General features: G+C 51.4%; 1 protein-coding gene across 9 annotated transcripts in view; it reads left to right on the top strand.

The window, feature by feature from the left end:
- The window catches only part of LOC140398116 (nectin-1-like), a 574,692-nt gene that overhangs the window by 251,902 nt on the left and 295,152 nt on the right, over window positions 1-27,638 (top strand). Inside the window, exon 6 of one of the 9 annotated variants that reach the window (XM_072486389.1) lies at window positions 26,188-26,892. The exons of 7 other annotated variants lie outside the window; for them this stretch is intronic. In XM_072486389.1, coding sequence (XP_072342490.1) covers window positions 26,188-26,246 — 59 coding nt within the window. In that variant the 3' untranslated portion in view covers window positions 26,247-26,892. Of the gene's footprint in view, window positions 1-5,837; window positions 5,921-26,187; window positions 26,893-27,638 lie in introns of those variants that run through there. One more of the 9 variants, XM_072486387.1, reaches the window with a different exon arrangement.

Below are 27,638 nucleotides of genomic sequence, written 5' to 3'. Positions count from 1 at the left end.
CTCCAGGCTGGGGGGCTTCGCCTCCTTCCACATTAGCAAGATCCTTCGCCGGGCTACTAGGGATACAAAGGCCAGAATGCCGGCCTCTTTCGCCTCCTGTAATCCCGGTTCGTCCACTACTCCAAATATTGCTAGCCCCCAGCTTGGCTTGACCCGGACTTTCACCACCTGAGATATTGCTCCCGCCACTCCTCTCCAGAACCCCTCCAGTGCCGGGCATGACCAAAACATATGGACATGGTTCGCCGGGCTCTCTGAGCACCTTCCACATCTGTCCTCTACCCCAAAGAACCTACTCAACCTCGCCCCCGTCAAGTGCGCTCTGTGCACCACCTTAAATTGTATCAGGCTGAGCCTGGCACACGAGGAGGAGGAATTAACCCTACCTAGGGCATCAGCCCACAGACCTTCCTCTATCTCCTCCCCCAGCTCCTTCTCCCATTTACCCTTCAACTCTTCCACCAGCGCTTCCCCCTCTTCTTTCAACTACTGGTGTATTTCCGACACCTTGCCCTCCCCGACCCATACACCCGAGATCACCCTATCTTGAACTTCTTGTGTCGGGAGCAATGGGAATTCCCTCACCTGTCGCCTCACAAAAGCCCTCACCTGCATATATCTAAAGGCGTTTCCCAGGTAACTCAAACTTCTCCTCCAGTGCCCCTAGGCTCGCAAACGTCCCGTCGATGAACAGGTCCCCCATTCTTCCAATCCCTGCCCGATGCCAGCTCTGGAACCCCCCGTCCATCTTCCCCGGGACAAACCGGTGGTTACCCCTGATCGGGGATGCTCCCATTGCACCCCGGTGCCGTCTCCACTGGCCCCAGATCCTTAGCGTTGCCGCCACCACCGGGCTTGTGGTATACTTTGTCGGCGAGAGCGGCAGCGGTGCCATCACCAACGCCCCCAGGCTCATTCCTTTACAGGACGCCATCTCCATCCTCTTCCATGCCGCCCCCTCTCCCTCCATAACCCACTTGCGGATCATCGCCACATTTGCTGCCCAGTAGTAGCTCCCCAGGTTTGGCAGCGCCAACCCGCCTCGGTCCCTACTGCGTTCCAGGAACCCTCTCCTTACTCTCGGGGTCTTATTCGCCCACACAAACCCCATAATACTCCTGCCTACTCTCTTAAAAAAGGCCTTAGTGATCACGATGGGAAGGCACTGAAACACAAACAGAAACCTCGGAAGGACCACCATTTTGACCGACTGCACTCTACCCGCCAGCGAGAGCGGCAACATGTCCCATCTTTTGAAATCCTCCTCCATTTGCTCCACCAACCTCGTCAGATTCAGTTTATGTAGGGTCCCCCAACTCCTGGCTATCTGGATCCCCAGATACCGAAAGCTCCCCTCCGCCCTCCTCAGCGGTAGGTCCCCTATCCCTCTTTCTTGGTCCCCCGCCTGTAATACAAAGAGCTCACTCTTCCCTACATTGAGCTTATAGCCCGAAAACTCCCCAAACTCCCTTAGAGTCTGCATGACCTCCACCATCCCCTCCATTGGATCAGCCACGTACAGCAACAGGTCATCCGTGTATAGCGACACCCGATGCTCTTCTCCCCCTCGGACCACCCCCCTCCATTTATTAGACTCCCTTAATGACATCGCCAATGGTTCGATCGCCAATGCGAACAACAGGGGGGACAGGGGGCACTCCTGCCTCGTCCCTCGGTACAGTCGAAAGTACTCCGACCTCCGCCGGTTCGTCACTACACTTGCCATCGGGGCTCTGTAAAGGAGCTTTACCCAATTGATAAACCCTCCCCCGAACCCAAACCTACGCAGCACCTCCCAGAGGTACTCCCACTCTACTCGGTCAAAGGCCTTCTCCGCGTCCATAGCTGCCACTATCTCCGCCTCTCCCTCCTCCGATGGCATCATTATCACGTTTAAGAGCAGCCGCACATTGGTGTTTAGTTGCCTGCCCGTTACAAATCCCGTCTGGTCCTCGTGGATTACCCCCAGGACACAGTCCTCGATCCTCGTGGCCAGCACTTTTGCCAGCAACTTTGCATCCACATTGAGGAGCGAGATCGGCCTGTACGATCCACATTGCAGTGGGTCCTTGTCCCGCTTTAGGATCAAAGAAATTGTCGGGGGCAGGGTCCCCTCCTCTCTTGCCTCATTAAAGGTCCTCACCAGTAGCGGGGCCAACAGGTCTGCGTACTTCCTGTAGAACTCCACCGGGAATCCGTCCGGTCCCGGGACCTTCCCCGCCTGCATGCTCCCCAAACCCTTGCTCAGCTCCTCCAACCCAATTGGTGCCCCCAAACCAGCCACCTCTTGCTCCTCCACCCTCGGGAATCTCAGCTGATCTAGGAATCGTCTCATCCCCTCTTCCCCCGCTGGGGGCTGGGATCTGTACAGCTCTTCATAAAAGGCCTTGAATACCTCGTTTATTTTCGTCGCACTCCGAACCGTGGCTCCCCTTCCATCTTTGACTCCCCCTATTTCCCTCGCTGCCATCCTCTTACGGAGCTGGTGTGCCAGCATCCGACTAGCCTTTTCCCCGTACTCGTAGGTCGCCCCCTGTGCTTTCCTCCACTGTGCCTCCGCCTTCCCTGTGGTCAACAGGTCAAACTCCGTCTGGAGCCGTCGTCTTTCCCCAAGTAATCTTTCCTCCGGGGCCTCTGCGTATCTCCTGTCCACTCTCAAAATCTCCCCCACTAACCTCTCCCTTTCCATGCCCTCTGCCTTCTCCCGATGAGCCCTAATGGAAATTAGCTCTTCCCTGATCACCACCTTCAACGCCTCCCATACCACCCCCACCCGCACCTCCCCGTTGTCGTTGGCCTCCAAGTACCTTCCGATACACCCCCTCACCTTCCCACACACCACCTCGTCTGCCAGCAGTCCCACATCCAGCCGCCACAACGGGCGTTGGTCCCTCTCCTCTCCCAGCTCCAGTTCCACCCAGTGCGGGGCATGGTCCGAAACGGCTATAGCCGAATACTCCGTCCCCTCCACCCTCGGGTTGAGCGCCCTACCCAGAACAATGAAATCTATCCGGGAGTAGGCTTTGTGTACATGGGAGAAGAAAGAAAATTCCCTGGCCTGCGGCCTTGCAAACTGCCATGGGTCCACTCCCCCCATCTGATCCATAAACCCCCTAAGTACCTTGGCCGCCGCCGGCCTCTTTCCAATCCTTGATTTGGAGCGGTTCAGTGCTGGATCCAACACTGTATTGAAGTCCCCTCCCATTATCAGGCCTCCTATATTCAGGTCCGGAATGCGCCCCAACATGCGCTTCATGAATCCTGCATCATCCCAGTTCGGGGCGTATACGTTTACCAACACCACCCATGTCCCTTGCAGCCTACCGCTCACCATTACATATCGCCCTCCATTTTCCGCTACAATAGTCTTGGCCTCAAATGACACCCGCTATCCCACCAATATTGCCACACCTCTATTCTTCGCGTCCAGTCCCGAGTGGAATACCTGTCCTACCCATCCCTTTCTTAGCCTGACCTGGTCCGCCACCTTCATGTGTGTCTCTTGGAGCATGGCCACGTCCGCCTTCAGTCCCTTTAGGTGCGCGAACACTCGAGCCCTCTTCACCGGCCCATTCAGGCCCCTCATATTCCACGTTATCAGCCGGAGTGGAGGGACTCTCACCCCCCCCCCCCCCCCCCCCCCCCCCCCCCCCCCCCCCCCCACGCCCCGCCGACTAGCCATCTCCTTTTCTGGGCCAGTCCCGTGTCCACGCCTCCCTCACCCTCCAGTCCCCCAGAGGGGGGACCCCCGTCCCGACCGCCTCTTCTGTGTCCCATTTCCTTTCGGCCAGTGCAGCAGCAACCCCCCCCCCCCCCCCCCCCCCCGGCTAGACCCCTGTCTAGCTTTTTTGCTCCCCCCATGTCACTCCCGTAAGTCAGCTGACGCCTGCTGACCCCGGCTGTCCCTGCGTGGGAGTCTCCCAATCCATATGCATTCCTTCGTTCCCCTTCCCGCCTTTCCAAAGCCCGCTCCCCCCCCTCTGGTGCAGCTCCTGTCGCGGCCTTGTCTCTCTCCCTCAGCCCATGTAACATTTCCTGCGCGTGATTGACCCCCTATATACAACAACCATCACACATCAAGTCAGCGCCTTATCATCCATCCAACATGGTTTGGCTGGAAGTCAAAGTCCTTTAAGCTGCACTGAAAGCCTCCAAGGACCAAGGTTCATTAATTCACCAACTAAACAGTTTCTTGCCGACGTATTGCAACACCACACACACGACAATTCAGAGCGCTCCAGCTTTACCAGCTACTGAAGAGGAATCTGAGAATTACATATGAGCTACTCTTGCAGCAGGAGACGTCCAAGATAGTCGAACGCAATCAGCAGTCGCGAATCTGAAGAAGGGAAGGTAATCCCGAGGTTGCTGAAGAATCTCGCGGCTACCAGTCCTCCTGCAAAAGAGACTGTGATGCCTCCCAGGGTAGAAACATCCTCCGAAGAGGATCAAACCTCAAATATCCCCCCCCCCACCCTCACAAACCCTCAGTTAGAGTCCAACTTTTCGGCTTGTTCTTTTCTGTGCTTTTTGATGTGTATCCAATTCACACGTTAAGATGTGTTTCCCACAGTGACTGGCTGTGAATACGAGTTAGAGTTTGAGGTGTTTCGCTTGCAGTAATCCGCCCTGCACTGTGAGAACAATGAAATTAATAACTGTTATGTTCTGCACTCGGGAGAAAAGAATGTAGAGTTGTAGCACGTGGAGTTGAAGGCAAATAACATCACAGTTTATTGAAGATCTATTAACTGGACAGAGGTTTGGCCTCGACTACAAAAGCCCATGAAGCAGCCAATGACGTCACGAGCTATAGACATGATTAGACTCTTAAAGTGACCACACAACAACAACCCCAAATATATAACTTCTCCCCCTTTACCTCTCAGGTCCCATAACAACAATTAACCCTATACTCAAGGGCAGGCAATGAATCCTTACACAGTAGTAATAGTTAATAGGAAAGACAGTTGGGTGAGCATCTATTCTGCACTGGTTGCCTGCGCACTTCAGGGATTTGGTTGTTCCTGACCTTAAATGTAATCTCTTGGTCTTCGGAGGATGTTTCTACCCTGGGAGGCATCACAGTCTCTTTTGCAGGAGGACTGTTAGCCGCGGGATTCTTCAGCAATCTCGGGATTACCTTCCCTTCTTCAGATTCGCGACTGCTGATTGCGTTCGACTATCTTGGACGTCTCCTGCTGCAAGAGTAGCTCATATGTAATTCTCAGCTTCCTCTTCAGTAGCTGGTAAAGCTGGAGCGCTCTGAATTGTCGTGTGTGTGGTGTTGCAATACGTCGGCAAGAAACTGTTTAGTTGGTGATTTAATGAACCTTGGTCCTTGGAGGCTTTCAGTGCAGCTTCAAGGACTTTGACTTCCAGCCAAACCATGTTGGATGGATGATAAGGCGCTGACTTGATGTGGCGGATACCACTCATCAATAGATAATCCTTAAACTCCTGATCCATGAATTGTGGACCGTTATCACTCACAATGTGTTCTGGTTTTCCAAATCTGGCGAAAATCTCATTGAGCTTTTCGATGGTTTATTCCCCAGTTGTTGACTTCATTAGGACCACGTCAGGCCATTTGGAGTGTGCACCTATGAACCTGCAAAGTCAATGTGTAGGCGTTGCAAGGCATTTAGGCCACTCCCATGGATACAATGGGACAACAGCTAGCTGTTCCTTACTCCCACACATGACTGACACACTCCTCCTTTTTCCTCGATCTGGGCGTCGATTCCTGGACACCAGAAATAGCTCCTCACGAGTTCCTTAATTTGAACTATATCTGGATGTCCTTGATGTAATTGTTGCAATATCCTTTGGCGCAGGTTTGGAAGGATAAATCCCCTCAACCTCTACAACAAGCATGGACTGTCAACTTGGGTTTTCTGACAACGTATGGCTTTAATTCGGGATGCATTCCCGCTAACCTCCCTTTTAACACCATTCCCCATCTCGAGATAATTTCTGTTCTGTCATTGGATCTGAGCTGCAGTCACTGGACGAGAACCCTAGAATTCCTACAGTGCAGAAGGAGGCCATTCAGCCCATCGAGTCTGCACCGACCCTCTGAAAGAGCGTCCCACCCAGACCCACTTCCCCGCCCTATCCCCATAACCCAACCTAAGTTGCTCATCTTTGGAAACCGGAGGAAACCCACGCAGACCCGGGGAGAACGTGCAGACACCCAAGGCTGGAAGTGAAGTCCGGACCCTGGCACTGTGAGGCAGCAGTGCTAACAGCTGTGCCACCCTGTCGCCCATTCTATCTGCGAAAAATAGAAGATATTTTCACTACTGGGTGGTGCCTGTCCAGCAGGTAAAGGCAAATGTGACAATGCATCAGCATTGAAATGTTTCTCTGACTGAGAGGATTTGACCTGGTAGCAATGTGCAGATAATATTAAAAACCATTGTTGAAGTCTGCTTGTTGCCAACAAAGGAAAACCCTTTTGTGGCCCAAAACCAGTTGTTTAGAGCCTGTGGTCTGTCAGCAATGTGACGGGATTATCAGAGAGGTATTGGTGAAATGGCTTCACACTAAAAATAATACTCAGTTAGACTCAGCACTTCAGGTACGCAACTCAAAAACTCTTGCTCTTTCATCCCCTGAATGTAGTATATGTGACGCCACCTCTCCAACAGCGTACAGCGCGGTATCGCCGGCGAGTTGTAATGGTAACTTTGGGTTGGAATGTGACTAAATTTCTGACTTCAGTACATTTTTTAAAATATTTTTATTTCAAAGCATTCCTAAATTCCTTGCAAAACACAATGCACCCATTTAAACTAAAACATACAAAAAAATTACCCACAATACAGTAAAAAGAACCAGACCAACATAACCCCCCTCCCTCCCCCCTCCACCACTGCTGACATTTACCATTCCTTAAAGAAGGCGATGAACATCCTCAATCTGGAAAAGAACCTTTCCTCTGGTCCCCTCACGACAAATTCAATGTTCTCCAAATGCAGGAACTCCGCCAAGTCCCTCACCCATCCCACCTCATCCCATCCCACCTCATCCCATCCCACCTCATCCCATCCCACCCATCCCACCTCATCCCATCCCACCCATCCCGCTGCTTTAGGCGGCTCTGCATCCCGCCACTTTAACAAGGTTTGCCTCTGGGCTATCAGGGAGGCAAAGGCCAACACGCCGGCCTCTGTCCCCACCGGCCATTCCAGATCCTCCCAATACCCCAAATATCGCCACCCATGGGCTCAGAGCCACCTTTACCCCCAGAACCTCCGACATAATCCTGCAGATGACTTCCAGAACTCTCTCAATTTCAGCCATGACCAGAACATATGGCTGTGATTGGCCGGGCCACTAGCATCATCTGCATCTATCTTCTACCCCCGGAAAAACAATGGCTCCTCCGTGACACTGTCATGTGTGCTCTGTGCACTACTTTAAACTGAATGAGGCTTAGCCTCGAACACAATGATGTCGAATTTACCCTACACAGAGCCTCACTCCATAACCCTGCCTCGAATACCTCCCACTTTCGCTTTGCATCCTCCGATGCTGCCCTCTTTCCTTCCCATTAGCTTCCCGTATATATCCAAGATCCTACCCTCCCCATCTCATCCTCCCAACAGGACTTTTTCATACCACAACCTCGGAAACGTGGCCGCCTCCTTTCTAACAAAGGCCCTTTCTGTAGATAACGGAACCCGTTACCCTCTCTGCAACTGGAACTCCTCCCCCAACTTCGCAAAGCTAACCCCCACGAACAAGTCCCTAAAACACTCTGTCCCCGCCCGCTCCCAGATTATCAACACAGAGTCAAGTCCTGCTGGAGAAAATCTGTGATTGTCTCCGATTGGCACCCTCCATCTTAAAATGTTGCCTGCACTGATTCCACACTCTGAGCGATAAAATCACTACCGAGCTCGTGGAGTACTTCACCGGCAAGAATGGAAGAGGCGCCAATAACAGTGCCCTCAAACCCGTCCCCCTACACGAGGCCTCCTCCATCCGCCCCCACACCGACCTCTCCTCCACCGCCCACCTCCTGACCTTCTCAACATTCCCCGCCCAGTAATAATTCAACAAGTTCCGGGTGGCACGGTGGCACAGTGTTTAGCACTGCTGCCTCACCACACCGACGTTCCAGGTTCGATCCAGACTCTGGGTCACTGTCCGTGTGGAGGTTGCACATTCTCCCCGTGTTTGCGTGGGTTTGCCCCCACAACCCAAAGATGTGCAGAGTAGGTGGATTGGCCACGCTAGATTGGCCACGCTAAATTGCCCCTTAATTGGAAAAAATGAATTGGGTACTCTAAATTTAATAATCTTTATGATTGTCACAAGTAGGCTTACATTAACACTGTAATGAAGTCACTGTGAACAGCCCCTAGTCACGGGGAGAATTCAGAATGTCCAATTCACCTAACAAGCATGTCTTTCAGGACTCGTGAGAGGAAACCAGAGCACCCAGTTCATTCCTGCTCAATTCTCCTTTAAAGACACTACCAAACCCCCCGGGTTTTGAACACCTCTGCCAAATCTCCTCTAAATCATCTCCTCTGCGCTAAGGAGAACAATCCCAATTTCTCCGGTCCATTCACATAACTCAAGTCCCCCACCCCTGACACCATTCCAGTCAATCTCCTCTCCACCCTCTTCAAGGCCTTGACGTCCTTGGTAAAGGGTGGTGCTCAGTATTGAACATAATCCTCCATCTGAATATTCAGTGTTTTATAAAGGTTCAACATACCTTCCCTGCTTTTGAGCTTTTTATGTACTTATGAAGCCAAGGATCCCATGTTTTTTTTAAACTATCTTTTCAACTTGCTTTCACTTACTATGCTCTCGCTCACCTGGCAGAAACACACAGATGATACAGAGGTACTTTGATCATCTTCCTGCGTACGCAGAGTGTGTGACTGTGCGCATGCTGTTCATGTCAGAGGTTAGCGAGCATTGTTGGCCCAATGCTCACCGGGTACAATTCACCTGCTTTATTCTTTCAGTTCTGAAGCAATTAGTGCTTCTTCTAATATCCAGAAGCCCGAGTAACTCGGTGCTCAGGCAGAAAAAGGTCACATCTCACCCAGAAAGGTTATGATGAATTGAAAGTATTCACAAGACACTGTATTGTACAGCTCCTCATACCGTGCCCTTTGCCATGGATTATCAGAATTATGGGAATAATCAACAGGGTCAGAGGCTGAAATTGCTTGCAATTTCTGTGGTTTTGTTAACTAAAGACCCTGGGATGCGTGGAAAGGCCAAGAGAGCTACAGCTTCTATCATAACCCAGACCTGTAATACAACATGACAAAATCGGAACTCGGCCCAGCTGCATCATTGAACTTTGGCTGCTATAGATTCCCATGTATTAGAACGCTGTCTGCAGAATCCTTCAGTCCAACAACACTGCCTGGTTCTGGGCTATAACCTGAATCTGTAATGTGACCATGTCCTTTGATGTCAACCAATTTCGTAATGTAATCTAGTCCTGTAATATCGCTGACCCTGTAATGGGTCGGTCAAATGCTGTCATGGGCAGTGACTCCCACCTCGCCGCTGGAGTTGAGGGGCGGGATTCTTCGAGCCCCCTCCGGGTCGGAGAATCGCTGGCGGGGCGGCGTGAATCCCCCCCCCCTCCCCCCCGCACCCCCGCCCCCACACCCTGGCTACCGAATTCTCTGGCGCCGGGGATTTGGCGGGGGCAGGAACCGCGGCGCGCCGGTCGCCGCTGGCAGCCCCCCCGGCGATTCTCCGGCCCGCGATGGGCCGAGTGGCCGCCCGTTTTTGGCCGGTCCCGCCAGCGTAAATGAGAGTAGGTACTTACCGGCGGGACCTGGCTCTGCGGGCAGTCTCCGGGGACCTCGGGGGGGGGGGGGGGGGGGGGGGGGAGTTGCCTGGCCCGCGTTCGGGGCCCACCGATCCGCAGGCCCCGTGGGGGCACTCTTTTCCTCCGCACCGGCGGCTGTAGCGGTCCACCATGGCTGGTGCGGAGACAAACCCCTCTGTGCATGCGCTGGGATGACGCCAGCACAGGCTGGCGGAGGCCCTTCGGCGCCGGTTAGCATGGCACCAAGCCCCTGCCCCGCCGGCTGGCGCGGCGCAAACCACTCCGGGGCCGGGACCCTCCGCTCCTTTGGGCCGGCCTGACGCCGGATTGGTTCACGCCACTCCTCGGCACCGGGACCCCCCGCCCCACCGGGTGGGGGAGAATCCCGCCCGAGATCTTTTGTTCATGTTTGAACCAAGGCTAATGTCCTTCCACATCACAACGGTAACTACACTGTTAACTACACTGTTAACTACACTGTTAACTACACTGTTAACTACACTGTTAACTACACTGTTAACTACACTGTTAACAGTATTTCATTGGGTATAAGGCACTTTGGGTTGTCTTCTGGTTCTGAAAGATGTAAATGCAATTTGTCACCGCTTGAGCCAAAATTCTGCCACATTTAAACGACATTGAACGATGACCGTATGTTTTGGGTGTGAGGGAGCTTGAGCGATGTGCTAAGGCTCTGTATGTTCTGAGCGAACGTTTAAAACCTAGAAAGGCGCGAGGCTTCGGGAGTGGGGAGGTGGAGAACATAGTGGGACGGGTGTTTCTGCCACGTCTTAAAGGTTTATTTTGTTGGTCTGAAGGAAGTGGTTCAAATGCCACCTCGGTCAGCAGCTGGGGAATTTTAATTGAATTGATTCGCTGAAACGGGAATAAAAATCTATGGGTGGGGTTTTCCAGCCCCCCTCGATAATGGGATGTTCCATCCCTGCCCAAGCCAACCCCTCGCAGCAGGTTACCCAGCAGTGAGGCGGGCAGACCACACACAAACTCCGAGACTTCGCTGGGACCGGAAGATTCTGCCCACATCCGCCGCGGATAAAACCGCTGCAGGGGAGGGGCGAAAACCCAGTCCCAGTAACGGTGATGAGGAAATGGTCAGATTGTGGTCAGACCCCATCTGGTTCACTAATGTCCTTCAGGGAAGAGAATCTACCGGCCTTGCACAGTCTGGCCTGTCAGTGCCTCCAGACCCTCAGCAACACTGCTGACTCTTAGCTGCTCGATTATGGCTGATCAAACCACTAGGTTGGGTTAGGGTTAGGGTTAGGGTTAGGGTTAGGAGGTGGCTCACGGCCACTTCAAGTGCAATAAGGGACGGTTGACGAATGCGAGGCCTTGCCAGTGACGAATAGACAGATTTTCAAGGGGTAAAATCCCAAGGCCTGTTTTTTCATGTACTCGGCCAATAATCGGACAGCGAGTGGGGGAGGAGAGGATGGGGAGAAGAGAGGTAATGGGGGGGGGAGAAGGGAAAACTCTTAAGAACATAGTTCCTGTAATGTGAGTTTCACTGTAATCTCTTTGAAATACCTGGTTCAGTAACAGCAATATGCTCTGAAAAAGGCTCTGTTCTGTGTGAGTGAAAAACATGCTTTTAAAACCGTCGACATGAAAGAACTGTGTAAGATGAGAATTATTAGTAATATCGCACATAGCAAAAAGAGAAATGCTGGCAGGCAGCGCGATTACTGGGGGCGGACTCTGATTAACATTTCAAGTTACAGTGGCCTTTAGAAACCCACATTTGTTTGTCTGGATGCCAAGTCAATTTTGTAAACCTCAGATGAAATGGCCACTGATCTCCAGCATACTTGACTCAAGTTGATTCATGACCGTCACAAAGAGTCTTTGACAAAACATTTACAAGGAGAGGTTGCTTCATCACAATCTGTCTTCCCTCTCTTCCCCCAACACAAAGGGAAAAGATAGATCCAACAGATTTGTTCTAAACAATTGAGGTTTCGCAGCAAGTGCCGTGGCTCAGTTTGACACCAGTAAACTAACAAAAGAGCGTTTTTCAAAGCAAAATGCTTAACATGACTCTGCTGAAGACAAATCCTCACAGGCGATAGTTTAAAGATGTACCTTTAACAGAAACACAAATGTTCCTTTTTCTGCTGTCATGAAATAATAGTTTCTTAAATAAATGTTGTGATGCACGATCAATTGCACAAAGACTAAAGTTGGGTACAACTGTGGCTTTATTACGGTCAGATGCGTGGCCTCCTGCTGCAGCTGGCAAAATCATAGAATTTACAGTGCAGAAGGAGGCCATTCGGCCCATCGAGTCTGCACCGGCTCTTGGAAAGAGCACCCTACCCAAGGTCAACACCGCCACCCTATCCCCATAACCCAGTAACCCCACCCAACACTAAGGGCAATTTTGGACACTAAGGGCAATTTATCATGGCCAATCCACCTAACCTGCACATCTTTGGACTGTGGGAGGAAACCGGAGCACCCGGAGGAAACCCACGCACACACGGGGAGGATGTGCAGACTCCGCACAGACAGTGACCCAAGCTGGAATCGAACCTGGGACCCTGGAGCTGTGAAGCAATTGTGCTATCCACAAGGCTACCGTGCTGCCCCGATAAATGGCAGGGCACTGGAGGTCATGCATATTTATACAGTTCTCCTGGGCGGAGCCAGCCGGCAGGAGCTACCGGCGAACCTGTAGTGCAGGCCCTACCTTACATCTCCTAATACAGTGGTTCACCACATGTTGTTAATTGGAAATGGTTAGTGCGGAGGCTGTCGCAAACTCTGGTTAGTGACTCTTCCCCCGGGGCCTGAGAATGAGCAACAGCTGAAAAGGTAGGATAGCGCTTCTATTTCAGAATCTATCCTCCAGGCCTCGAGCTGAAGTAGACAAGTTGGGCTGCACAGATCTTCCTGATCTTCATTTAGAATCCAAAGGATTTGGGCTTTTGAACTAATTTCTCATTGAGCTTGACCCCACAAACACTCGTGCTGCCTGAAGTTCTGAATGTCTTACTAGGCACATCTTATTGGACAATCAGTGGTCTTTTTTATCCACTCGTGATATATTGTGTCGCTGGCCAGAATTTATTGCTCATTCCTTATATTTTATAAATTTAGAGTACCCAATTTTTATTTTTTTTCAATTAAGGGGCAATTTAGCATGACCAATCCGCCTAACCTGCACATCTTTGGGCTGTGGGGGTGAAACCCTCGCAGTCGCGGGGAGAATGTGCAAACTCCACACGGACAGTGACTCAGGGCCGGGATGCGAACCCGGGTCCTCAGCGCCGCAGTCCCAGCGCTATCCACTGTGCCACATGCCACCCTCATTCCTAGTTGCCCTAGAGAAGGTGGTGGTGAGCCACCTTCTTGAGCTGCTGTGGCGTAGGTGAACCCACAGTGCTATTAGGGAGGGAGTTCCAGGATTTTTACCCAGAGACAGTGAAGGAACAGCTGATACATTTCCAAGTCAGGGCGGTGAGTACCTTGGAGGGGAACCTCCAGGTGGGATTCCCAGGTATCTGCTGCCCGTGTCCTGCTAGATGGTAGTGGCTGTGGGTTTGGAAGGTGCTGTCTAAGGAGCCTTGGTAAGTTTGTGCAGTTCATCATGTACATGGTACACACGGCTGTCACTGTGTGTCGGTGGTGGTTGGGGTAAATGTTTGTGGATAGGGCGCCAATCGAGCGGGGCTGCTCTGGCTTAATGTATGGTCAACCCTGTACAGTCACTAATCTAATCTCCAGTAAATTCTATATATTCACTGGCCCCAATTTTATTTTCACCACGGAAGTTGGAGTTTTAGTCAGATACTGCATACACATTTGCTGCATTCCTGGTTATATTCCAATATACTGGTAATAAAACAGCACCTGCAGCCAATATTCTCTATTAGAGTAACTAGTTTCATGTGTTACTTGAAACTTTTACACCACATTTTAAACTGTGGGAAGCAACTGATGGAAGTACTTAAAATAATTCAGTCTCTTACTGGGACAACTATCCCATTAGCTCTGGCTAACACACTTCACTTCATATCTCATCCTGTTAGTGACGTCTTCTCACTTACTCAAAATACAAGGTGAGGACATATTCCTCATGGATTGAGCCTTGGGATCCTGTGTTACATCAAACAGCAATTGTCCATCGGCATTGTTGTTTGGAGTTAGAAAGTGTGCAAGGGCATCAGGGTATCTGTGCAACGTGCGCACATTAATCAGCTCAAGATGCTGTGCTGTGGGCTGGCTCAGTGAGTGGGTGAGTCACCAAGGACTGAGGTTTTCTCCTCGCCCCAAGTTATAGGGCAGCCTTTGAAAACCTTGTATGGTTTTCACACTCCAGAACATCGAACCCTCGGATTTTAAACTAGTGGTTTCTCTAAATCAAAACAGAGCGGTTTGGTCAGGGACTGAGACTCTGCGATAGCCACAATGTTTAATTTCCTGTGACCACGCTCAATGTCTTCCCAGACCCCTGCCAGGAATCAACAACAGCAGTTTGAATTTATATAGTACCGTTAACGTGATCAAATATTCCCGGGCTCTTCACAGGAGCATCATCAAGTCAAATTTGACCCAAGAGATATTAGTGCCGGTGACAGAAAGCTGAGGTAGGTTTAAAGTTGTGCCCTAAAAGAGGAGGAAGAGGCAGAGAGTTTTCGGGATGGAATTCCGGAGCTCAGCGCACTGGCAACTGCCAATGGGACGCGATTAAAATGGGGTTTGCTCAAGATGCCAGATTTGGAGGGACACAGAGATTCCAGAGTGTTGTACTCCTGGAGGAGGTTCCAAAGATGGGGAGGGGAAAGGATGAGAAATCAGAAATTGAGACATTGCCGGACTGGGAGCTAATGTTAGCCAGCGAGCACAGGGGACGATGGGTGAATGAAACTTGGTGCGAGTTAGGATATACACAGCAGCATTTTGGATTGAGTTCAGACTTAGACGGTAGCACAGCGGTTAGCACAGTTGCTTCACAGCTCCAGGGTTCCAGGTTCGATTCCAGGTTGGAGGTGTGGGCTTAAGTAGGGTGCTCTTTCCAAGGGCCGTTGAAGATTCGATGGGCCAAATGGCCTCCTTCGGCACTGGAAATTCTATGTCTATGTACAGAGGGTGCAAAATGGGAGCCTGGTCAGCTGGGGTCTGGACAACCCTCCCTAATTCCCACACTATTTCCTTCCTCTAAAACCTTACTAATATATTTGTCGACATCTGCAGTTTGGAGTTTCCACACACACACACACACACACACAGTGGAAAGGATAGAGTACAAATACAGTGAAATGCTGCTTTCAATCAAAAATTGAAAGAAAGATTTGGAAAATCGAGGTGTTTTTGAAAAGAAGAAGAAATTGGAGCAGATTAAATTGAGGTGTTCAACATGAGTAGTTTAGTTATGCAGAGAGACTGGCTAGGCTGGGGTTGTTTTCCTTGGAGCAGAGGAGACTGAGGGGGGACAGGATTGAGATGTATAAAATAGTGAGGGACATAAATAGAGTAGACAGGATGAAACATTTCCCCTTGTTGGAGGGATCAGTGACCAGGGGGCATTGATTTAAGGTAAGGGGCAGGAGGTTTAGAGGGGATGTGAGGAAAAACCTTTTCACCCAGAGGGGGGCGGGAGTCTGGAACTCACTGCCTGAAAGGGGGGTGGAGGCAGAGACCCTCAGAACATTTAAGAAGTTTAAAAAAAATAAAAAAATTTAGCGTACCCAATTCATTTTTTCCAATTAAGGGGCAATTTAGCGGGGCCAATCCACCTACCCTGCACATCTTTGGGTTGTGGGGGCGAAACCCACGCAGACACGGGGAGAATGTGCAAACTCCACACGGACAGTGACCCAGAGCCGGGATCGAACCTGGGACCTCAGCGCTGTGAGGCATCAGTGCTAACCACTTGCACCACCGTGCTGCCCATTTAAGAAGTATTTAGATGTGCACTTGCGATTCAAGGACCGACAAGACTATGGGCCAAGTGCTGGGAAATGGGATTAGAATAGTTAGGTAGTTGTTTTAGACTGATGCAGACGTGATGTAGACCTCTTTGACTCTTATGGGGTCGTCCATGGCTCAATTATTCCTTTAAAGGAAGCACAATTTTTCATCGAGAACTTCCAACTAGGAGGATCTTGGCACTGGGGTTTTTTTAATTGGATTTTCACCCAATAACTGGACTTTCTCCCCAACACCTCCCAACATTTCACTTTTTCCTGGCGCTCAAAGTGCAAAACAGCCGCGAGGATAATTTTGATTCCTTCACCTGGAGGCCAAGGTTTGGAAATCACTGGACCTGAACAAGGAAATCAATTGCTGGCTGCTGCCGATGAAGCTCTACATCTAATGCCTTGGAAAAACCCAGCCCACATTTTTGCAGGAATCCAGCCAGTCCTTCCAGACTGAAGAGTGTTGCTGTTAATAACTTAGTAATAAACCCACAGGACGTCCAAAAATGCATTTCACAATGCGAGTGTGACATTACAGGAAAGGTGGTGCTGAATTGATCAAACTCCCCAGGAACATTCTGACCTCAAACCCTCGGCTATTTTATTACTGCAGTGCCGTCCATTCTCACTGCAAGTGTTTGTAAGTCAGTAAAATCTCAAGTCATCAAAGCAGTGGAGTGAGAGCATGTTCCCCGCAGCTTGTGAATTGGCCTGCTGTCTCCACGGCAGGCATGCCTAAACTCAATTCGCACCTCACTGCAATCCCAAACTGGGCACCCGGATATTGGTTGGTCAGGAGCTCAGTCAGGACTTGACTTTATTCCAGTTAACGACTCTCACACTCTGCGCCTCACGGCATCGGGAGCAGAATGCGAGATAATGAAAGAAAATGCCTTCCATTTAAAACAGAAATATGTTTCTGGCAGCTTGGTCAGACACTGGAACAGACAAGTAGAATTCTTGTTCCCACTGTGACTGATGCTTAGAATTTACAGTAATGTCGTAACGTGCAGCCCTGGCTGTGCCCTCGTGCTGTATAAACATAAAGGGAAATGAAAGATTCTATGGAAAATTCAGATGGTTTTACAGAGGAGGCTGAATATTGGTGCAAATGCCAAGCAGAACAATGGTCATTAGCCTGACCAACACAGTGTGTCAGAATGTTGTGTTAACATGTTGCTCAAGGCAATGGGACATTGCATCTTCAGCCCCTGTAGATGCAGTGGTTAGCTCTGCTGGATCCTGGGCCACTGAGCCATGCTTAATGGAGTTGTGCTTTTTCAATTATATTCTAAAATTACATTAGACATAGTTTAAAGGAAACACACTGGGCATTGTAATGGAGACGTTACAGAGGCAGCAGTCCCTTAGTTATGAGTCAAGTGCTTTAGTTTCTATGTCACCATCCAACACAGCCAGTGAGCAACTAAACTTCACTGCAATTCTATTAAGAAGCATCCATTAAACACACTCTGTGATGAATGGTAACCTCACTGGTCCCAAACTCAATCAGGGTAATTGACCAAGCTCTTGGCTCTGTGGAGAGTCTCGCCTGTAGCACGTCTCAGAAATTCAGGCTCGCTGTGTAGACTTTCTAACCATTGTAACTAGTGGTCGGTAAATCATGTGACAGACAGACCCTAATCTCCAATATGCTCCCTACTGAGATTACAAAAGAAAAAGAAAAACCTGCCCAACCTGCATTTTATCTCGCTGACACTAATCCTGCACTTTGCACTCATTGTGTTACCTACCAAAGAAGATTTACTCAGCTCTCAAAACTTCTCACAGTAATACGCTACAGATCCCAATTTATTCAAACTAATGTGCAAAACTACTGTTTCCTCAAACTAATGTACACAATTAATTTCTTACACTATGTTCAATTAATTCAATGCACTGTACTGTAATATCTTTGATTAATTCCTCTCACGCAGAACTGATTAATTACAGTCATTCCCACTACAGGGTAAATGTATTAGCACAACAGGTTTGGATGGTCCAGTCTGAGCTATTGTAGGTTGCTCTGGGATCTGCTCTCCCCTGGTTAGAGGTTTTATTAATGTGCCATGTTTTGTATTACACTCCAATCATTCCTATCAGATGCACATGACCGAAAACACAAGGTACTCGGTGAAATGAATGTTCACTCTGCTACAGTTCAACGAACGGGGTTTCTCTGCAGTGAGGAAATGTCCTTTTGTTCTTGGAATGAGGGTGTCACTTGTCACCCATCCCTAATTGCCCTCGAGAAGATGGTAGTGAGCCGTTTTCTTGAACTGCTGCAGTCCGTGCGGTGAAGGTACACCCACTGTGCTGTTAGGGAGGACGTTACAGGGTTTTGTCCCAGCGACGGTGAAGGAACAGCGATGTGTTTCCAAGTCAGGCTGGTGAGTGACTCGGAGGGGAACCTCCAGGTGGTGGGGTTCCCGGGTATCTGCCGTCCTTGTCCTTCTAGATTGTAGAGGTTACCGGTTTGGAAGATGTTGTCGAAGGAGCCTTGGCGAGTTGCTACAGTGCATAATGCAGATGATACACACGGCCCTTAACTTCTCCCGCTCTCCATTGTTGCTGCTCTTTAAACTCACGCTCGCTATGTGGGTCACACACAGACCAGCAGCCGCTAACTCTTGCCTACTTGCAGCAAAAGGTTGTGTAAAATGTTGTCAGGGGGTTAGTGCTTTCACCTCTCTGTCTGCTTTTTCTTGGGCTCAGTGTTGTGCTGATGTGTAGGCTCGTACGGTGAAGTCGTGGTTATGTTGCTTCACTAATAATCCGGAGAATGTGGGTTCAAACCCACCTGGGAATTTGAGATTTTGAGTTGGCATTAACAATCTGAAACTAAAATGATTGTATCAGTAACAGTGAACATGAAGCTGTAGGACTGTCGTAAAAACCCAACTGAGTGACCTTCCTTAAGGAGGAAATGCTCCTGCCATGTCCACGTTCTGAGTAGACCAACTGTCTCAGAGTCCGTCATCCAGCATCGAAACAACTTGTCCCACTCAGGAGAGCTGGTTTTCAGTGATTAGCCGCTCGATGCTGCCTTTCGTGTGAGTAGATTTGGAGGATTTTACAAAGGCGCCACTGGTAATTCTCCAGTGCTTTGAGGTACAAACCGTATGTTCTCCAATTGTGCAGTGCACACAGAGGGGGATCACCAATGCTGCACAGAAAGCCAAGACCGTAATCTTGGGTTTTACATCCTGGTCCTCAAATATTATTTTCTTCAATCGGCTGAAGGCTGGGCTTGAGCGTTGGAGCTGTTTGATGAAATTCATCATCTATGTCTGCCTTCGTCAAGAGGAGGCTCCCAAGGTACAGATGTTGGTCCACATTTTCCAGGATCTCACCGTTGGTCTTGATCAGCAGTGGCGGGAGGACGGGGTGACGTGATTTGCTGTGGTAGGTGGCGGGGGGGGTGCAGGGTTGTGGTTTGCTCTGATAGGTGGCTAGGGTCGAAGGGGGTTGTGTTTTGATAGGTTGCTGGGGGGGGGGGGGGGGGGGGGAGGCTGGAGGGGATGTGTTTTGCTGTGGTGATGGTGGTGTGGTGGGGGTGGGGATGTGTTTTGCTGTGGTGATGGTGGTGGGGGGGTGGGATGTGTTTTGCTGTGGTGATGGTGGTGTGGGGGGGGGGATGTGTTTTGCTGTGGTGATGGTGCTGTGGGGGGGGAGGGGATGTGTTTTGCTGTGGTGATGGTGGTGTGGTGGGGGTGGGGATGTGTTTTGCTGTGGTGATGGTGGTGGGGGGGTGGGGATGTGTTTTGCTGTGGTGATGGTGGTGTGGGGGTGGGGATGTGTTTTGCTGTGGTGATGGTGGTGTGGGGGGGGGGGATGTGTTTTGCTGTGGTGATGGTGGTGTGGTGGGGGTGGGGATGTGTTTTGCTGTGGTGATGGTGGTGGGGGGGTGGGGATGTGTTTTGCTGTGGTGATGGTGGTGTGGGGGGGGGATGTGTTTTGCTGTGGTGATGGTGGTGTGGTGGGGGTGGGGATGTGTTTTGCTGTGGTGATGGTGGTGTGGGGGGGGGGGCGGTTGGGGGGGGGGGGGGTTGGTCAGTGGCTGGAGAGAATCTTAGTTGTTCGAGTGTTGGTGGCAGCAACAAAGTAAACTTGTCAAATGGCGTTCCAACCGTCCCCATTATCAGCAGGTGGGTCTCCAGGTCCATTATCGCGGCTAACATGCTCCGCACAAACCCAGCATCGTCCCAGTTCGGGCCATACACACAAACTAACACCACCAACCTCACCTCCACTGTACCCGCCACTATCATGGACCTGCCCCCCAACCCTCCCGATCCGCCCCCACCTTCTCCATTTGGAACCTCACACATTTACCCACCATTATAGCCACCCCCCGCGCTCTGCTCGCGAAGCCAGAATGGAGCATATGGTCTCCCAACGCTTCCTCAGCCTCGTCTGATTCTTTACCCTCAGGTGCGTCTCCTGTAACTGCACCGCGTCCACCTTCAAGCCATTCAGATGCGAGAAAAGTCACGCTCATTTCACCGGTCCCCTCAACCCTCTTACATTCCACATCACCACTCTGACCAGGGGTCTCTTACCACCCCCCCCACCAGTCCTTCCTACCCGCCATGACCGTCCTTTCAGGCCCTGCCCCACAAGAAAGGGCCCTGCTCCTAGGCACTGCCACCCCCTATCTCCGCCCCCCCCCCCCCCCCAAAGAAACCCCTCCGTCACTTCCTCTTGAAAGCACCTCATCCAGTATCAACCCCATCCCCCAGCATTCGCACCTCCCAGGCTCATCGAAGCCGGCCGGTGCAGGTTCCAACAGCCGTGGCCCATACCCCACCTCACTCCCGTTCACTAGCCAGCTGAGTGTTAACACGATGGCCGCTGCCACAGCCCCCTCCCCATACCCGAAAACGAAACCACGTCAATCCCGATGCTCCCCTCATCCCTCCAAACCCCATTACACCCAAAACAAAAACCCCAAAACAAAGTTATCCATGACACCCGTGCAAGGAAAAGAACTCAGCTCTGAATATATTCGGTCTGATCCCAGGCCTTCTGTCTTCACAAACGCCTCTGCCTCCGACGCTGTCTCTAAGTAACAGTCTCTGCCATTGTACTTGGCCGTTAGCTTCGCCGGGTAGAAAGTGGCAAGACCAGTTATGAAAACGTCACACTGGGATGGCATGGTGCCTCACAGCGCCAGGGACCCCGGTTAAATTCCAGCCTCGGGTGACTGTCTGTGCGGAGTTTGCACGTTCTCCCCGTGTCTGCGTGGGTTTCCTCCGGGTGCCCCGGTTTCCTCCCGCTGTCCAAACATGTGCAGGTTAGGTGGACTGGTCGTGATGAATTGTTTCCCATGGCTGTACAGTTGATAGCCAAAGGCCACAGAATTGGCAAAAGAACGAGAGGCAACATGAAGAAAAGTTTTTTCACACATCGCGTGGTTAGGCTGGCCTGGTAGGAAGGCAAATACAGATTTAACAGCAGCCTTCGAAAGGAACCTGGATAAATACTTGAAGGAGTATTTGTAGGGGTAGGGGGAAAATGCGAGGGAATGGAACTAACAGGATTGATCTTAGAAAGAGTCAGCACAGACTCAGTAGGCTGAATGGGCCTGCTCTATGCTGTACTCTGCTGGCGCTCTATGCTGTACTCCCCTGGTTTGGCTTGGCAAATGATTCTCATCGACTGTCCATCTGTTATGAGTCTTCAAGTGTGACCAGAGTCCAATTCGAGCAAGGTAGGTTGCAGAGGGGTCATCGCAGCTCCTCATCCGCTGATGCAGGGGTTATGGCCACATTGGTACTTTTCTGTGGCAATCTGAAGGCACAGTTCTTCAAACCTCCACGGCCCAATGTGGAGACATTGCCGCAGAGTGCTTCAGTTACGTGTGGAAGTCAGCCTGGCGTAAAATAATATCTCGCATGCATGAATCTTTGTATCTTAGTCTTGGCTGCCCTACAGGGTTCCTGCCATCACCGAGCTGGCTTTACAGTACATCCTTCTGTCGGAAAATATCCAACGCTGTCTGTCTGTACTTTCCTATCATTCTCTGGAATACAGACGGAAAATGCTGGAAGAACTCTGCAGGAGAGGGAGAGCGAGAGAGAGAAACCAGACTTATTGTTTACTTGCGGCGGCTTCATTCGACATGAGGGCCGTCCATGCCTGAAGCAATTTGTTTCTGCCGTCCCCACAGAGGCTGACCGTCCTGTCGAGTATTTCCACCACGTTCTTCAAATGCAACAATGGAAAATTGAGCTGAACAGTTTGGGGAGGGGAGGGAGAGGAGGGGGGGGGTGTGGTGGTTTGATTGTCTGCCTCAGCACTGAGGGACACTGACTCTGAACTAAACCCTAGTCTTGGTGGCTGTGGGAGGAATGTCCACGCTTCCTTCCTCAACTATTACAGCCAGACGGAGATTTAACGAGTGAATAATTTCATTGCTGCTTTCAGCAACCTGCTGGCATGAATGTCTGCACTGCCTGTCTGTACAAGTCACTCTGCTTCGAGTCCCCTTGAATGTGAAAAACTAAGTGTCATTTCTAAGAAGTGTTGCATGTGTGAATCTTTCTTCCTAAAATAACTGAAGACACTTGCAGCAATCTTCAGATTCCCACTCCTGTCAAGTTTTTGAAAAACCATGTCAGTGGTAAAAGCAGCTTTTGTTCCCCCCCCCGATTGGCTTTGAGCCGATGGTGGTGAGCGACATGGTGTGGGTCAGCCACATTATTGAGGGGGGAGTTCCAGGGTTTTGACCCAGTAATCTTGGGCAGAATCTCGCCCCATGGCCAATTTGGAATCAGGCCTGATGGGAGGGTCCATGACGGCCTTCCAGCGCCCTAGCCCCACCCACCACCAATTGAGGCCCTGAGTGGATAATGAATGGCCAGTCATCCCACCGCTGCTGCTGATAACCCAACGGTGGACTTTGGGGGTTAAGCAAACTCATCACGTTTCCTTCCTGGGAATCTCCCTCGTTCAAAGGCATACAGTTCCTGAATGAGGGGCCCCAGCTTCGGGTAGGGGGGGGGGTTACTCATTGGGAAGGGGGGGGGTGCTCCACTGAAAGCTAACTCTCCTGTCTGTGCCGACGATGCGCCCACCCGCATTTCCCACGATGTGCCCCCTGCAAACAACCTCCTGCCATAACCCACCTGCCACCTGGTTCCTGGGCCTACGTTGGGTGTTAATTCGGCAGCAGCCACTGGTGCTGCCATTGCAACAAGCTACCCGCCTCTGATTGACTGGCAGGTCTTGGCGGAAGGGACCCTGGCATCCTGATCCTGGGGCAAAGCTTGTCAGCTGCCCGATTGGCCCCTTATTCCAGCAGACTGTGCTGGAAAGAGGGGATTTAAGCCTCCCACCAGCTTTCCAGTTGGTACCCAAGATCCGCGTCACCAGCAGAAAATTCCTTGGGCGGGATTCTCTCCCCCCCCCCCCCCCCCCCCGGCCGGGTCGGAGAATCGCCGGGGGCTGGCGTGAATCCCGCCCCTGCCGGGTCACGAATTCTCTGCCACCAGAGATTCGGCGGGGCGGGAATCGCGCCACTCGGCTGCCCCCCCCCCCCCCCCCCAGGCGATTCTCCGCCCCGCGATGGGCCGAAGTCCCGCCACTGTCAACCCTCTGCCGCCGGCGTGGATTAAACCACCTACCTTACCGGCGGGAGCAGGCGGCGCGGGCGGGCTCCGGGGTCCTGGTGGGGGCGCGGGGCGAGCTGGCCCCGGGGGTTGCCCCCACGGTGGCCTGGCCCGCGATCGGGGCCCACCGATCCGCGGGCGGGCCTGTGCCGTGGGGGCACTCTTTTTCTTCCGCCTTCGCCACGGTCTCCACCATGGTGGAGGCGGAAGAGACCCCCTCCACTGCGCGGGGTTGACATCAGCAGCCGCTGACGTTCCCACGCATGCGCGGACTTCCGCCGACCGGTGAAGACCTTTCGGCTCCGGCTGGTGTGGCGCCAAAGGCCGTCCACGCCAGCCAGCGGAGCGCCAACCACTCCGGCGCGGGCCCAGCCCCTCAAGGTGAGGGCTCGGCCCCTAAAGGTGCGGAGTGGTTCCCGCCACTCCATCCCGCCGGAACCCCCCGTCCCGCCGGGTAGGGGAGAATCCCGGCCCTCTGGTGGTAGTTTGATCAAACCTGTTATATATCGACATAAATCTACCACTTTGACCAAACATTCAGTCACCTGGTTTAATGACTGATTCATTGGCTCAGTGTCAAATTTTGTTCGATAATCACTCCTGTGAAACCTCTCCGGGATATTTTACGAAGATATAGAGGCTACATAAATGCAAATTGTTGTTTTCCAGTGTTGGAATATTCCAGTGTCAGTGTGGGGGGGTGGGGGTCAGTATTCCAGCGTCGGTGTAGGGGTGTATATTCCAGTGTGGTGGGGGGAATTATTCCTCCCCTGATATTGGGAAATCACCTTGTACTGAAATGGGATAATGTTCTGCCGCAGTGGCCACATTTTACCTGAAGTAAAATAGATGCAAACAGTGTGTGCCCGTACTACAGGCCATAGCAATGCCATCCTCCTGCAGCTTTCTGAGACCCAGCCAGTGAGATCAGCTCTCGACTCACGTTTATTTCCACGGAAATCGATCCAGCAATCAGCAAACAGTCCCACAAAGTGCTCAGGATCCAACTCCTCTTAAACCAATCGACAGATTGAAAATGACTGACGGTCGAAGGACGACAGCATCGGAATGGGAATCAGCCACATCGGTCAAGGTAAATACATATCCACGGACAGAGACACATAGGGCTGGACTTGGTGGCCCTGGCACGGGTTCTAGCCACCTATGGGAGACCCGCCTCACTTCACTGGGGGGCCCGGCTGAATCAGGCATCTCACTGGCCAGTGTGAGGCATTCCCCTAGGTTTAGACCCATGGAGGCGGAAACTGGGAGCCAACAAATTTCCTGTTTCTGCAGGTGGCGGCAGGTGGGTACGACAGTGAGGCTCCTCGGGAGAGGGGTGTGAGGCGGTTTGGGAATTGCGGAGAGGGGGTGGTCAGCAAGGCAGGGAAGGGAGGTTGAATACGAGGTCTGGAGGTGGCTCTTAGCCGGCAGCTCTGATGACAGGTGCGAAGTGGTGGCAAAGTGGTAATGTCTCTGGACTAGGAATCCAGAGGCCCAGGCTAATGCTCTGGGAACGTGGGTTCAAATCCCACCAGCGCAGCTAGTTTAAATTCAAGTAATAAATCTGGAATATAAAACTAGTCTCCGTAATGACAACTGTCGTCGATTGTCTTAAAAACCCATCAGCTTCATTAATGTCCTTTAGGAAGGAAATCTGCCATCCTTAACTGGTCTGGCCTACATGTGACACCAGACCCACAGTGATGTGATTGACTCTTACCTGCCCTCTGAAGTGAGCTATGGGCAATTAGGAGTGGGTGAAGTGAGCTATGGGGGCCTTGCCAGAGATTGCACATCCCATGATGGAATAAAAAAAAGTTCCTTGATGAGGTACTAAGTGCCTTTGAAGCGGGGATTCCCCCCCGCCCCTCCCAAAAAACCAAAAAAAGAACAGGAGGCACAGGAAATCCACATGAGAATCCCTGAACCACCTCTAAAGCCCAATGGGCTCATGGATAATGGAGATGTAGAAAATGGAGATATTGAGAACATTTGTCAGTGGTCGGGCTCCCTGCCCCGCTGACGTAATGGGGGAGGGAGGGGGTCAGTTTTACCGCCTGTGAGGGTGGGAGGTAGGGCGCGATGATGTGGGCCAGCCCCCACAACCTCGCCTGGTCCAATGGGCTCCATTAAATTCAGCCCCCAAGATCTCACAAGTACAGACACACACATTTATTCACATCATTTCACACGCATGCACAATCCGAACCTCTTACATACGCGTTCACAGATGCCAGGATGTGAATCGTGTTTTCAAAAGTTTCCTTGGCACATTAAGCAAGTTATTGAGAAAGTCCAAGATGTGCAGGTTAGGTGGATTGGCCACGTTAAATTGTCCCTAAGTTTCCAAAAGGTTAGGTGGGGTTACTGGGTTACGGGGATAGGGTGGAGGTGAGGGCTTAAGTAGGGTGCTCTTTCCAAGAGCTGGTGCAGGCCCAATGGGCTGAATGGCCTCCTTCTGCACTGTAAATTCCATGATTTCTACAGGTTCCAGAGAATAATTAGACACATGACAAAAATGGAGCCAATCTTTGATTTCAAGCTTTGTATAAAAGGTTAAAGAAAGTTGTTTCTGTAGAACAAACATTGGGGAGGGAGCAGGAGCATTAACTTCAATCAGAACTTAATGTGAAGGCCTGGGTTTAATTAAAACAGGGACTGCAATGCAGAGCAGGTCCATTGCTTGCACTTTACATTGGAGTCTCTTTCATGCAGTAACACACTTCTGTTTTACTGTAATTCCATTCACAGCCCCTCTGGGTCTGAACTCAGCATCATTGACTCTTTGACTGTCGATGATTTTTTCCCCAAGGTCTGGCGATAGAGCCCCATGGTCTGACCGGGGCGACAACGTCCCTTACTGCAGCTTGAGAACCCTGCCGGACATCGTCCCTTACTGCAGTCCTGCCGGACATCGCCCCTTACTGCAGTCCTGCCGGACATCGCCCCTTACTGCAGTCCTGCCGGACATCGTCCCTTACTGCAGCCCTGCCGGACATCGCCCCTTACTGCAGTCCTGCCGGACATCGCCCCTTACTGCAGCCCTGCCGGACATCGTCCCTTACTGCAGCCCTGCCGGACATCGCCCCTTACTGCAGTCCTGCCGGACATCGCCCCTTACTGCAGCCCTGCCGGACATCGCCCCTTACTGCAGCCCTGTCGGACATCGCCCCTTACTGCAGCCCTGCCGGACATCGCCCCTTACTGCAGCCCTGCCGGACATCGCCCCTTACTGCAGCCCTGTCGGACATCGCCCCTTACTGCAGCCCTGCCGGACATCGCCCCTTACTGCAGCCCTGCCGGACATCGCCCCTTACTGCAGTCCTGCCGGACATCGTCCCTTACTGCAGTCCTGCCGGACATCGCCCCTTACTGCAGTCTGAGAGCTGTCTATCTGAGGAAACACCGATCCCTTATCAGCCTCCACACATTGTGTTAAAAAATTTAAAATTAAGGCCTCAACAAATTGAATCTGAAACAACACCTTTATCAGTAAACAGCAGGCTTTTGAATAATACCAGAGATTGTTATGGAAATTCAATTACTCCCAGTCAGACACACACACACACACACACACACATGCACCCGCGCGCACGCACAAACACGCATAATCGTTCGCTCACACACACACAATCATTCACTCACACAAACTCACTCAGCTTTGAGAGAGAGGGCGTGGTTTACTGTCCTCGTCGTGCCTGACTTGATGACACGAAGAGGCCGGTAAATCTCGCGAGAGGCCTTTGAACCCGCGCTGGGCGAGTTCCAGATTTACATATTTAAATTTGAACATATGATGCCCAGCGGCTAACGGTCTCCGCGGCGAGGCCTGGACACACAACCATGGACCAGGCCTAATGGCACATGGGCGGGGGGGCGGGGGGGTTGCCAGGTTATTGGAGGCTCCTGGGTGATCGAGGACAGGGCAGGGTGGCTCATTGGCGGTCTAACCTGCTGAATTTCTTCCCACATTGCGACTTCTGTTTTATTGGAGGAAATCTGTCAGCCATTTTGCACAGCAAGATGTTTTTTTCATCTATGAGACTTATTGACAGTAAGGTTTCACCGGAGAAACTCCACTGCTCTTCTCCCTATAGTGCAATGTAATATTTCATATCCACTCGAAAGGGCAGGTAGAACCTCAGTTTGGTGTCCCACCTGATCAACAACATCTCTGACAGTGCAGCACTCCCTCAGCACTGACCCTCTGACAGTGCGGCACTCCCTCAGCACTGACCCTCTGACAGTGCGGCACTCCCTCAG

This window comes from Scyliorhinus torazame, chromosome 21 (assembly GCF_047496885.1).
Source record: "Scyliorhinus torazame isolate Kashiwa2021f chromosome 21, sScyTor2.1, whole genome shotgun sequence".
Lineage (NCBI taxonomy): Eukaryota > Metazoa > Chordata > Chondrichthyes > Carcharhiniformes > Scyliorhinidae > Scyliorhinus > Scyliorhinus torazame.
The sequence above is the reverse complement of the archived record's forward strand: the minus strand, read 5'-3'. Positions and strand labels throughout refer to the sequence as shown.